General features: G+C 41.6%; 1 protein-coding gene across 1 annotated transcript in view; it reads left to right on the top strand.

Moving 5' to 3' along the window:
• The window catches only part of Znf367 (zinc finger protein 367), a 14,328-nt gene extending 3,400 nt beyond the window's left edge, over positions 1-10,928 (top strand). The window contains exons 2-5 of the mRNA XM_005371638.3: positions 3,751-3,901; positions 5,149-5,268; positions 6,353-6,491; positions 8,557-10,928. Of these exons, the coding sequence (XP_005371695.1) occupies positions 3,751-3,901; positions 5,149-5,268; positions 6,353-6,491; positions 8,557-8,779 (633 nt within the window). The 3' untranslated portion in view covers positions 8,780-10,928. The remainder of the gene's footprint in view (positions 1-3,750; positions 3,902-5,148; positions 5,269-6,352; positions 6,492-8,556) is intronic.
• Positions 10,929-12,869: the final 1,941 nt, after the last annotated feature.

Genomic DNA, 12,869 nt, shown 5'->3' with positions numbered 1-12,869 from the left:
AAAAGAAAAGGGACTATTTCAAATAATACTGGTTATTTTAATATATGGTTGGGACTGGGGAGGCTGCTCAGGGTGCAAAATGCTTGCTGCATAAGCATGATGACCTGTGTTCAGATCCCTAGCACCACTTAAAAGTTAGGTGAAACACATGTATCTATGTCCCCAGTGATGAATGTAGAAAGACAGGCAGATCCCGGGGCCTCTGGCCAGGTAGCTTAGTAGAAATGGTGAGCTTCAGGTTCAGCTAGAGACCCTGTCTCCAAAAATAAGGACACTTGTCACTGGCCTCTGGTTCCCAGATGTGCACACACAGGCATGCACGCATGTATGCAGCACATGCACACAAATATGTGTGGCTAGTAGATACTGCTCATTATTGAGCTACTACCTGTACATGGCAAATATGTTGTATTTGTGCGCCCCTTACAACTGAACACGTCTTATTTTTCTCTAGTAGTAAAGAAAATAGTAGTGGGTTCTTTAATTAATTACTCTTTTTCTTTTTGGTTATTTGAGACGGGTTTTCTGTCTGGAACTAGCTCTGTACACCAGGCTGGCCTTGAACTCACTAATCTAGAGTACTGGATTAAAGGTGTGTGCCACCATGTCTGTTGTGAGTTTCTCTTTCAAAGTGAAAACTGACTGAAAGAAATTTGGTTAGAGCCAAATTTTCATTCTAGGTTTGAGGCTAAGATTTATGCTTTGGAAACCTGTAGGTTTTTACAAGAAAAGCAGTGACAACATCTTCACAGTGCTTGTAGCTGTGCATGATACTTGTAGCACTGTTCGGTTTTCATGTAACCTATGAATGTGACAACTTACCTGGAAAATAAAATGAGTTCTTAAAGAAAAACATGTCCTTTTAGATTAGAGGAGATAGTCCAGACTTCCCATGAACACTATTCAGTTCTGTCTTGTTGTTGTTACTGTAATACATTTGTGACACACTGGAATGCTATCAGCTATTTCAATTGTCTTTTGTTGGTTTTGAGATAGAGTTTCATTTGTAGCCCAGGCAGACCTCAGACTCACTTGTAATCATCCTGCCTCGACTCCTGAGTGCAGGGATCACAGGTATGTGCCATTATGTCTTGATTTTTTTTTTAATTTAATTTTTTTTTTCTTTTTGAAGCTTATGTGGTCTTGGTTGGCCTTGAACTCATAAAAATTCATCTGCCTCTGCCAAGTGCTGGGATTAAAGACTTGAACCTTTTTTTTTTTAAATTAAGGTAAAACTGTATGGCATTAAATTATTAACATTATGAAGTGTACAATTCTGACATTTAGGGTATTGATGGTTGTACAACTTTCAGAACTCCATCACTGTCCCTGCATCCACTGTATCCCTGCATCCACTGAACAGTGATCCTAGAGCCCCATTTCCCAGCACACACAGAATGACCCTTTCCAATTTGGGAGCTTGTCTTGGGTTGTACTGATGTCTTTAGACCTTCAGATTCCTGACTCAGGAGTTGTAATCTGTTTTCAGTTATATCAAAATGTTTTCTCTTTTGTCTTATACAGCTTTTGAGTATTTAATTCTCTAAGGTTTTTTTTCTTTCTTTCCATTTTTCCATGTGTTGTTAACTTACAGCTTCATTCTTTGTGTTCAGGAAAGGGGTCTAGGATACATTGAGATGTGTTTCACCCTGCTAAGGCAGGGTCTGTCCTCTTTCTTTGTGGTCCTGCTTATTTGCCTTACACACTATTGAAGTCTCCAGATTATTTTGAACTATTTCTTCCATTAATTATGTCATTTTTAATTGTGCATATTAGGGAGTCTATTTGGTGTGAAGTATTTGTGAAGGACTTTATGTCCTTTTACTAATATAGTCATGTTTTATCTAAATTAAATCTTGTGGAAAGCATGTAGTTGTCATTGAAAATCTCAGTCTTAGCATTATAATGGGAGACTTTGCCCTCCTCATTTTCAAAGTAGTTACTGATGAGGAAGGACTTCTGTTTTTTTTTTTTCTTTTTTAATGTTCATTCAACCTGGTCTGTTTTTTTCCCTCATACACCATTTTAATTTCTTTTTTAAACTTCCTGGTGATTGTTCTGAAATTATTAATTCACCTTTTAAATGTATAATAATTTATTTTGAATCCATATTACCTTAGTTTCAGTAGCCTATTAAAACTACACCTGTGCCGTTTTCATTTATGATTATCTCTTTCTAGGGCAGAGGACTGAGATTAAGTTTAGGGCCTCCGGCGTAAGCAAGTGCCTCGACCCTGAGCCACATTCTCAGCTGTGGATACGTTTAGCTTACCTACCTGTTTACAGCTGCTACAGCTTTCACGTTCTTGTGTGCTGAGCTTGATCAGCCCCAGATAGAGCTTCTGCCTGGGTTCAGGGTTTTCTGGGAGTATGCTCAGTTTTCTGTGTTTTTTCGGTGTCCAACTTTACAAAAAACCTTTCTCCCTGATTTTTTTCCTCCCAGGCTTTTCCTGTGTCTGCTTGCTTTAGCTGAAACCAATAATTTGGTCCAGAGAACAGCAGGTTGTTTTACAAGGTTTATGAGCAATGCCCTCTCTGAAGTTAGTCTTAAATCCTGACAGATATCCAAATTAGGTGAGGTAAAGACAAGTGCCTTGTGTCAGTTCATCAGATGCCCAGTCCAGGTCACAGCAGACAGTTCATGTGGAACAGGGTCTGGTCTGCTGTCTCTGCAAGTGGGGACAAGGGCCACACACTAAGAATATAGACATTTTGAAAGTTGCTACTGGATAAAGAAAGAATAGGAAAGTGAAAATGCTGTAAGGATGTTTGTTGATTAAGTATTTGATGAGATGGTTGCTGGTAGACTATACTAAGACTGTGACCACTGATTCTAGTTTTCTGTTATCTGTGGAGAGGTGAGCTATTGGAGCCCATTCTTGCTGATGCTACTCGGTTTCTATCATTTATATATATATATATATATATAAATACATATATATATATATATAAAATTTCATTTTACATTCCAACCCCATTTCTCCTTCCCACCCCTTTTCCCACCCTCTCTCACCTTCCCCTAGCCCACTCCCCATCCATTTCTCCCAAAGGGTAAGTCCTTCCTTGTTGAGTCAACAAAGCCTGGCCCATTAAGTTGAGATGGCAGAACCAGGCCCCTCCCTCCCCTGCATTATGGTTGAGCAGGGGATCCCACCATAGGTAATGGGCTCCAGCAAGCTAGCTCATGAACCAGAGACAGATCCTGGTCCTACTTCCAGGGGCCCCTCAGATAGACCAAGCTACACAACTGTCTCCCACATGCAGAGGGCCTAGTTCGGTCCCATGGAGGCTCCACAGCTGTTGGTCTAGAGTTCCTGAGTTCCTACAAACTTGATTCAGCTGTCTCGTAGATTTCCCCTTCATGATCTTGACTTCCCTTGCTGACATATTCCCTCCTCCCTCTCTTTGACTGGATTCCTGGAGCTTGGCCTGGTATTTAGTTGTGGATCTCTGCATCTGGTTCCTTCAATGACTGAATGAAGGTTCTATGATGACATTCAGGGTATTTGCGAATCTGATTACAGGGAAGGCCCAATTCAGGCACCCTCTTCTCTATTGCTAAGAGTCTTCCTGGGGTCATTTTGATGGATTCCTGGGAATTTCCCTAGCACCAGGTTTCTCCTTAACCCCATAATGGCTCTGTCAAGATCTCCCTTTCATTGTTTTCCCATTCCATCCTTCCCCCAACTCGACCATCCCGTGTACTGCTTTGATTATAGGAAATTATTAAAGTCTATAAAATGTCAACAGGATGGAATCCGACGTGGTAGACCCAGAGCAGACACTGTTCGGGACTTAATAAATGAAGGAGAACATTCGTCCAGCAGGATCCGCTGTAACATCTGTAACAGGGTGTTTCCGAGGGAGAAATCACTCCAGGCTCACAAAAGGACTCATACAGGTAAGATGACAACATTGTAGAAATGGCTAGAAGTAATACTTGGTTAGTTGGGGGCTCGAACTCACAGAGATCTGCCTGCCTCTGCCTCCTGACTGCTAGGATTAAAAGCGTGCACCACCATTGCCTGGTTGCATATATAGCTATCATGACTGTAAATGTCTCTGTAAGTAATGTGATATGAAGGGATGTGTCATTGTTTTGAGTCATATTGAAAGACTTGTAATTGGTTAAAGTTTGTCATTTGCAATAAATAATACATTAATGAAAATTGATATTTTTGAGCATCTTATCTAGCTTTCATTATGTTGTATGTAGAAATTTAAATGATGCAGAAAGTAAGAATTTCTGCAGGAGACTCCTGTGGTAAATAAATACCACAGGACACTTCATGGGGGGTACAAAGTGCTGCTGAGAGCCTGTGTGAGGATTTGAAAGGGCAGGGAGGATGGTGTGGGTTTGTTTGTTTATGTTTTTTTGTTTTGTTTTGTTTTGTTTTGTTTTGTTTTGTTTTGTTTTGAGACAGAGTTTCTTTGTATAGCCTTGGCTTCCTGGAACTAGCTCTGGAGACCAGGCTGGCCTCTGCTTCCTGAGTGCTGGGATTTAAAGGTGTGCTCCACTATTTTCAGTATTTTTAAGGATAAGAAACAGATAAAAAGGCATTGCCTCCTGGCTGGAATGTCTCTTCTGGAGGAAAATAAAGACCCTTCTCCAAGTAGCTAATGAATTTGGTGACATTGCCTGCAGAGAAGATATTAGGAACCGTTTAAAAATCAGCAGGCAACTTTCAGTTATCCAAGGAGCTCAGCAGGGCTTGGGATGGTCTGAGGAATTACGGATACTACAAACACAAAAGCAGTTTTTTGTGTTGGTTCGTCCAGCTTGAGGCACAGTGTATGGAGGCTGGAGATCAGCTAGCAGGCTATTACAGCATCCCCTCTGGTGAGCAAGACCCAGAAAATAGCCACAGACAGCAGAGTTGGAAGTAGTGTATCAATCAGGAAAGCCTCATAGCTGGAGTGCTGAGGAGAAAAGTATACAGAAGCTGAAGATGTTGCTATTAAGGACTATACCTTGGGTTTCTAAATCCTCAAGACCTAGAGGAAGCAGTGTGCTCTGTGGAGGAGGGCTGCTCTGGTGTGTTGGGCATTGCTCACTGGAGTTCTGACCCCTGTAAAGAGGATTGTCCTCCTGTCCCTTCCTCCTCTTGCCTTTCTGCCTCAGGTCTGATATGATGTCTGTCTTCTTAGGTGAGAGACCATATCTGTGTGACTATCCTGATTGTGGAAAAGCCTTTGTTCAGAGTGGGCAGCTGAAAACACATCAACGTCTTCACACAGGAGAGAAGCCTTTTGTCTGCTCAGAAAATGGTATGGTGTTAGAAGTGATATTTTAGAGTAGTTAGAGTAAGGTTTACTTAGATTTTTAGTAACCAAATGGTAGTTTTACTTAGATTTTTTGAGAAGAGAGAATTGTTGAAAAGCTTTTATAAAACATAAATCTACCCCCATGCTATGGATTAAGCTCAGATCTTGGCACATGCTAGACAGGTACTGTATTAACTGGAGTAGATATATATTCTTTTTCTTTTTAAATTTTTATTTAAGTATGTATTTTATGAGTATGGGGCCACAAGAGGGCATCAGACCCCATCATAGATGGTTGAGAGCTGCCATGTGGTTGGTGGGAATTGAACCCAGGACCTCTGGAAGAGCAGCCAGTGCTCTTAACTGCTGAACCATCTCTCCAGCCCCATTGTATATCTTTTCTAAAGTGATCTATTTTTACATCCATCTATTTGTGTGTATGGTCGGGAGACTACTTGGATTTTAGGGATCAAACTTAGGTTATCAGGCTTGGATGCAATTGCCTTTACCCATTGAGCCATCTTGCTGGCCCTTGAAGTGTTATTTTTTAAATCACAGTGTCCAAAAAAATTTTTTTTTAAGTGCATAAATTTTCAGTTATATTTCAGTATAGTTCTGTCCTTTTTTGGTGGTTTTCTTGATAATTTGCCTACATCTTATAAATGTTTACAGGGTATTTATTTTTAGTTTCCACATATGAGAGGAAACTTCTTTTTCTTTCTGAGACAGGGTCTCACATGTAGCATTGCAGGGCCTGGAACTCACTATGTAGACCAAGCTGGCTTCAAACTCAAAGAAATCCATCTGCCTCTGTCTTCTGAGTGCTGGAATCAAAGGTGTGTAAAACCACAGCTGACATGATAGAAAGCTTAATTTTTTAAATTTATTTTATTTTATGAGCATGTGTTTATCTGCATGCATATATACATACTATATGTGGTTTTGGTGCCTACAGAGGTCAGAGGAGGGCATTGGATCCCATGGATGTGACTGGAAGTTTGTTTGGTTATAGAATGTATTGAAGCTGAGCATGTTTAGTATGTCTGAATGTCCAGTTTCTAGTGAGCATTTCTTCTGTGTTTTAAAGGCTGCCTAAGCAGATTCACCCATGCAAACCGCCACTGTCCAAAGCACCCCTATGCCAGGCTGAAGAGAGAAGAGCCAACAGATACACTCAGCAAGCATCAGTCTGCAGACAACAAAGCTGCTGCTGAGTGGCTGGCAAAGTAAGGCTGCGTGTGTTGTCTCCCAGAAAGGTGCCTTTGGGTCTTGGGTTCATGTTACATTTTGAGAATTCTCCTCTCATTTTAAATAAATTACTTTTATACGTACTTTATAAAATAGTTCAGATAACTCTGAATTTCCTATAGAGTTGTTAATGGTTCTTGGGATCTTTGTGTGATAGAAATGAAATATAATAGTTTGTATGCTGCCTTAAGAATAGAGTGTCTCATTTTCTTTGTTTCACTGTTGAAAAATATGAAACACTCATGAATTTGCAAGTCATGGCAACAAGGAAGTCAGTATTAAAATTTTCTCTTAGGATATTTGACTTAAAGACTTGTCTGTTGCAAACATCTTACAGCTTCTCTGGCGGGTGCTGCTGTGGCTCCGCCTCCCCCAGCCACAGTGGGCCGTTGTTTGTTTTTAGCAGCTGAGAGACTGTTGTTTGGGGCCTCTGCTCTTGACTAGAGCACTCCCTTCTTCCTTTAGCAGGTCTGCTCATCCTGGAACTCGCTCTGTAGCCCAGGCTGGCCTTGAGCTGACAGAGCTGTGCCTGCCTCTGCTTTACTTGTGCTGGGATTAAAGATGTGTGCCACCACACCCAGCTGTTGGTCATATTTCATAGGTTCAATGTTTAATTCTGCCAAAAGTTAACCATTGTCTTGCCCCCCACCCCCTCAAAAAAGCTGAGCAGTGGTGGCACATGTCTTTAATCCCAGCACTTGTGAGGCAGAGGCAGTTAGATCTCCGGAGTTAGGAAATAAGAAAGGTGGTGTCTAAAGCTCATTCATATATAATCATAGAGGTAGGGGGTTTGTTTGTTTTTTCCTGGTGTTGGGGATTGAACTCAGGGCCTTGATACATGTTATGCAAATGTTCTACCTTTGAGCTGAGCTGCAGACACGGCACCACATGGTAATGGTGAACAGATGATAGAGCATGGAGTATGAGGGCTGAAACAGCAAGGACTGTCTGTAGATGCCTGAGGGAGGAGTCTTCTCCTGAATTTCATGTCCCTGTGCTACCTCTGAATAGTCACAGAAAAACAATTCCTAAAGAACCGCTTTAACTACATTCCATTTTTATTAATATATCTTCACTGGATATTGTAATAGACTTCATTAAATACATAAAAGTCTATCAGGTAATATGATCACAGTAATCCCTTTATATCCTTTTCTTCTAGTCACCTTTATTCCCTTGGACATTCTTGTTTCTACTTTACACATAAACGATTTAATAAAACTATATAAAATCTGAGATCCACAAATGAGTGAAAACATGCTATTTGTCTTTCATGTCTACATAATTTTGTTCTTTATGGGTGAATAAAATCCATTATATATGATTTACTGTTGTAAAGATGGTGGAACCTGGGAGAATGGAGCTGACCAATGAGGCTGACTACAGTCTCATGCAATAGATAACTTATTTAGAGCATCAGACAATTTATACCCTGAGGGGTAAGAGGAGCCATGTGAGGAAAGTGCACGGGGGCAGCACTGACACTCGCAAGTGCTCAAACAAAGTGCATCTACAACATTTTCCTCATTTGTTCATCTACTCAGACCTAGGCTGATCCATAATGTGGCTACTGTGAATAGTGCCGGAGTAAGCTTACAGTACACGGATCCTATGGGATAGCTGAAGTGGCTGAGCTATTTCTATTCCTATCAATATGTATAATAGGTCTGGTTGAGGCAAGATAGGATCTCAGTGTAATTTTAATTTTCCTGATAGTTAAAGATGTTGAATTTTTTAACATGTTTATTTACTGTTTTTGCTTCATCTTTTGAGAACTACTTTTTAAAAGCATTTATTTTGTGTGTGTGCTCCTGCATGTATGTTTGTGCAGGAGTTCATGAGGACCTGAAAAGGGCATCAGATTCCCTGGAACTGGAAGTACAGATGGTTGTGAGCTGTCATGTAGGTGCTGGGGACCTAACCCAGGTCTTCTGGGAGAGGAGCTAGTGCTCTTAACTGCTGAGCCATCTCTCCAGCCCCTCTAAGAAAATATTTGACAACCTGATATCTACTATGTAAATAATCTGCCTGCCTTTCACACAGGTACTGGGAGATGAGAGAGCAGCGCACGCCCACCCTGAAAGGCAAGCTAGTTCCGAAGGCTGATCAGGAGCAGCAGGACCCGCTGGAGTACCTCCAGTCTGATGGCGAGGACGATGAGAAGAGCGGCGCCCAGCGCCGACTGCAGGAGCAGCGAGAGCGGCTGCATGGGGCCCTGGCGCTCATTGAGCTGGCCAACCTAACAGGGGCGCCACTCCGCCAGTAGCCCCGACACTGACTCTTCACTGTACAAAAGTACTGCCCAGCATACTTAAAAAGTAGATCCTTGGGCATAAGCTAAGCACCTTATTTGCTTATCATAGGCTGCTATTCTGTAGAAACTTATGAAGAATGTTGTTGCCTCAGACATGGGGTGAGAGAGAATTGCACTTTTTTTTATACAGAAATGGATTTGATGTAAAGTTTAAAATATTTTGTAAATATGGACTGCAGTTACAGGGTAGAAGCTACATGTTGTGGGAAGCTAGGTTTTGCAAGTTTAATGCATTCATTGAAAGCAGTTCTCACAGGAAGCACTTTGTGAATAAGACATTTGTATGAAAAAACAGATTGGTACAAATAGCCAAAGAAGGTTGAAATAGATTATTTATAAGATCATTTTAAACAGTTTTAGTATGTGTGACAGTACTGTAAACACTGAAACAGGGCAGTGTGAGACATATGTATAAGATACATATTTTTTAAATTGTAAAATCACATGCCCATTAAGGCTAGAGAAATGGGAGGCCAACTATTTGTAAAGATGCTATAAGTTATAGACTTGGAAGAAAATAGGTATTTGAGGATCTTGGTAAGGGGCAGTAGTTGAGAGTTTTTTAAATTGGTGAAAAATGAGTCTTATCCCATCTTTCTGGGCTTTTTACTCACTGTAGTGCTGATGCCCAGAAAGCGCTCCTCACCCAGCTTGTGGCTTGGGGACTTTTGCACATTGCTCAGCTGCTGGGCCTGAGTGATTAATCTTGCAAAGTCTAGGTAACCCAGCAACTGGTGCGTGTGTGTGTGTGTGTGTGTATGTGTGCGTGTACACCAGAGAGATCTTTATGGGTCCTGTATTGAGATTGGCACTTGTGTTTATATTAATAAAAGGGACATCTGCAGGGCTGTTTTGTAGTGGAATGTTTTAGGTCTTTTGATAGTAAACACTAAATTTTAATTGTACTGCTTGTTTAGCATTACTAGCAAATGGGAGCCTCCATATTTATATTTCAGTGCATATTCCCACCTTTCTGCTTCACTTCAGAATAACATGCCAAGCTATTTTGTGTTCACTAAATCGAGCTATCAGTTAAACACTTGAGTAAATATTCGCTACTCTAGTGTGCAGGTTCTGAGATAGTTTTAACTGTAAGTGTGTTGTCTGGTGGTTCAAAACCATTTTCTCCAAATGGATGAAGTTATTGAACACATGCTGTGTATTTAGGAATGAACAGAATCCCAGGGTCAGGCAGCCACCTTTTTTATGGAGTCAGGAATCTCTGTCACTTGAGCTTTTGTTCAAAGGGGAATGAAATTAGATACAGAACACAGTGGTTTATAGACCCCTTAACTGAAGACTTCAAAGTAACGGGGAAGACGGGCTCCTCAGTGAGAGAGCACCGACAAGTTTAGATTACACCGGTAGGTAGACTGTGCGGCCTGGAGAGGGAGAAGGGGCGGTAGCACTGGTATGAAACTGAAGTGGTAGTTACAATAATGTGTGACGAGGACACACTGTAAAAATGGAGTCCTCTGTACAGTCAATTGCAGATCTTTAGGGGCTTTTTGTAATGACAGAATTTATATTTGTAATGGTCTAAGAATTTTATTTGTAGTCTGGTATGTAGACTTTTAACTTGGAGCACTTATAAGTTTGGTAAGAGACCATAGCATCTGAATTTTCTTGATTTGGGGTTGAACATTGTCTCTAGAACTTTCCCTCAGATGAATGGGAGTATGTGGATCAAAGTGCAGCACTCATCAGTATTGGGAAGTTTGGAATCTGATCAGCTCACCTTGAGGACAGCAGTACAGTTTGAAAAATGCAGTTAGCCAGTTCACAGATGATAAAAGGGCTTTGTTTCTCCAGCTGACTTTGTCACCCATGTAGTTATGTTCCCAAGTATTTTTATTTGTATGATTGGACAGTTTAAGAAATTATTCCAACTGCTTACCATTGGCCATGTTTTAAAGGTATATATATATGCTATGTACTTGGACAAAATACATTGACATCTAAAATTTGAGGTGTGTTATGACTGCTTTTTGTTTTAAAAATGTGGTTACATTCAGATTTTTGAAGTGTTTTATGCTTCATATGGCTAAGTTGTAGTTTGGCAGAGTTAACAGCATATTAATAAACATGCTGTAATTTTAAAAGATGCTTTGAATAAAATTTTATTTTAATTTAAAGCTTAAAGGACATGGGTCATTCTTGCAGCTTTTATAATTTATTTCTCTATCAAAAATAAAATAACTGCTATAAAAACAAACCCTAAAAAAGTAGAAACAACCCATAACCTGACATCCATTACCTTAGCTCTCTCAGATAGCTTTTCTAAGGTTCAGGGCCTCAAAAAAAAAAAAAAAAAAAAAGGCAAGCATCCTACCACTGAACTACATCATATATCCAGCCTTCAGTATCATATATATAGTCAGAATTACTCTTTTTTTTTTTTGCTTTTTGAGACAGGATTTCTCTGTAGCTTTGGAGACTGTCCTGGAACTAGCTCTTGTAGACCAGGCTGGCCTTCACAGAGTTCCATCTGCCTCTGCCTCCCGAGTGCTGGAATTAAAGGCGTGTGCCACCACCACCTGGCCAAATTACTGTTTCTTTAAAACTGGTTTGAGACAGGGTCTCACTTTGTAGCCCTGACTGATGTGGATTTCCCTCTGTAGATTTGTGTGTCTGTGCCTCTTGAATGCTGGGATTAAAAGCTTACCGTATCGATATTGGCTTGGTGTGGATGTTAATTTCCTCACCTCATTCATTATCACAGTGCTAAAATTATGCTGGGGCTAGGGAGATGGCCCAGTGGGCCAAGTGCATGCTGCACAGACGTGAGGACTGGAGTTCGATCCCCAGCACCCACATAAAAGCTGGGCAGGGTGGTGAGGCCTCCAGCTCCAGTGGATCACAGGGGCTCTCTTGCCTATCAGCCAACCTACCAGAAATGGCAGGCTCCAGTTCCCGCTAAAATAGGCCAAGGAGAGATTGAGGAAAGATCCCAGCGTTCCGCCCAGAAGTGGCACACACCTTTAGTCCCAGCATTTGGGGTCAGAGGCAGGCGGATCTCTGAGTTCAAGACCAGATGGATTTCCAGGGCATCAAAGACTACACAGAGAAACCCTGTCTCTAAAAACAACCACGCACACAAAAATTCCAGTGTCAATCTCTAGCCTCCAATCTTTGGGATGAGTGTGTACATCTCTATACATGTATGTGTGGGCATACATATACTGATGTTGGGTCTCAAACCTGGGACAAATGGCTGACCGAGGTGCTTTTAACATATCAAGGTGGTCACCAGGTTCTTCCAGCATCCCTCAGTCCTCACCTGTTACAAGGTCCTCCTGACAGGCACACCCCACCGCCTGCCCTGAACTCTCCCTACCCAGGGACTGGGCCCTTCCCTGTAGCACAAATTCTAACTGTTCTCAATGATAAAAACCTGGAGTAAAAGCTGGAAAATCAGAGAAGCCTTGCAGCCAGCCACTAGAGAGACCTTTATCTCTACCAGCGCTCAGACCACAGGGGCAATCCTGTCCCCAGACTGCAACTGTCTCCACCAAACCTCAGACTACACTGAGCTCCTGTCTCCTCCCACTTTATATTCCTCTCTCTACCCAGCCGTATCAATCCTGTCTCCACCTCCCTGGTGTGGGATCCCAACTGCTAAGATAACCTTTATTTCTCTTTTGGAGGGAATAACCCAGGGTGGCTTTGAGCTGACAGCTCTGCCTCTGTCTCCCTCGTGGGGCTTAAGGTATGAGCCATTACTCCCTGGCCTCCAGTGACTTAGCTCTGCACTCTGATCTTCAGGCAACCTTAATTTGTTAAAACACAAGCAAAATATCACTACACTTCCGCCAGCTGCTTCCCCCTATATAATAAGCCACTTTGGCCATGCTGGGCCTTTTGGCCTTTTGGTCTCTTGGTCTCCTGTCTCTCCCCTCTTCTCCACTCTCCTCATACAGCCAGGCTCAGGGTTTTGTTCACTCTGGACTCCTCCAGATGCCTCTGCCTCTGGCCATATTTTCCCTTTTATCTACAATAAGCCTCTTCCACCACACCTAGGGACAGTCATCTTTTTTTTTTT

The sequence above is a fragment of the Microtus ochrogaster genome, unplaced genomic scaffold (assembly GCF_000317375.1).
Source record: "Microtus ochrogaster isolate Prairie Vole_2 unplaced genomic scaffold, MicOch1.0 UNK118, whole genome shotgun sequence".
In the NCBI taxonomy this organism is placed as follows: Eukaryota; Metazoa; Chordata; class Mammalia; order Rodentia; family Cricetidae; genus Microtus; species Microtus ochrogaster.
The sequence above is the reverse complement of the archived record's forward strand: the minus strand, read 5'-3'. Positions and strand labels throughout refer to the sequence as shown.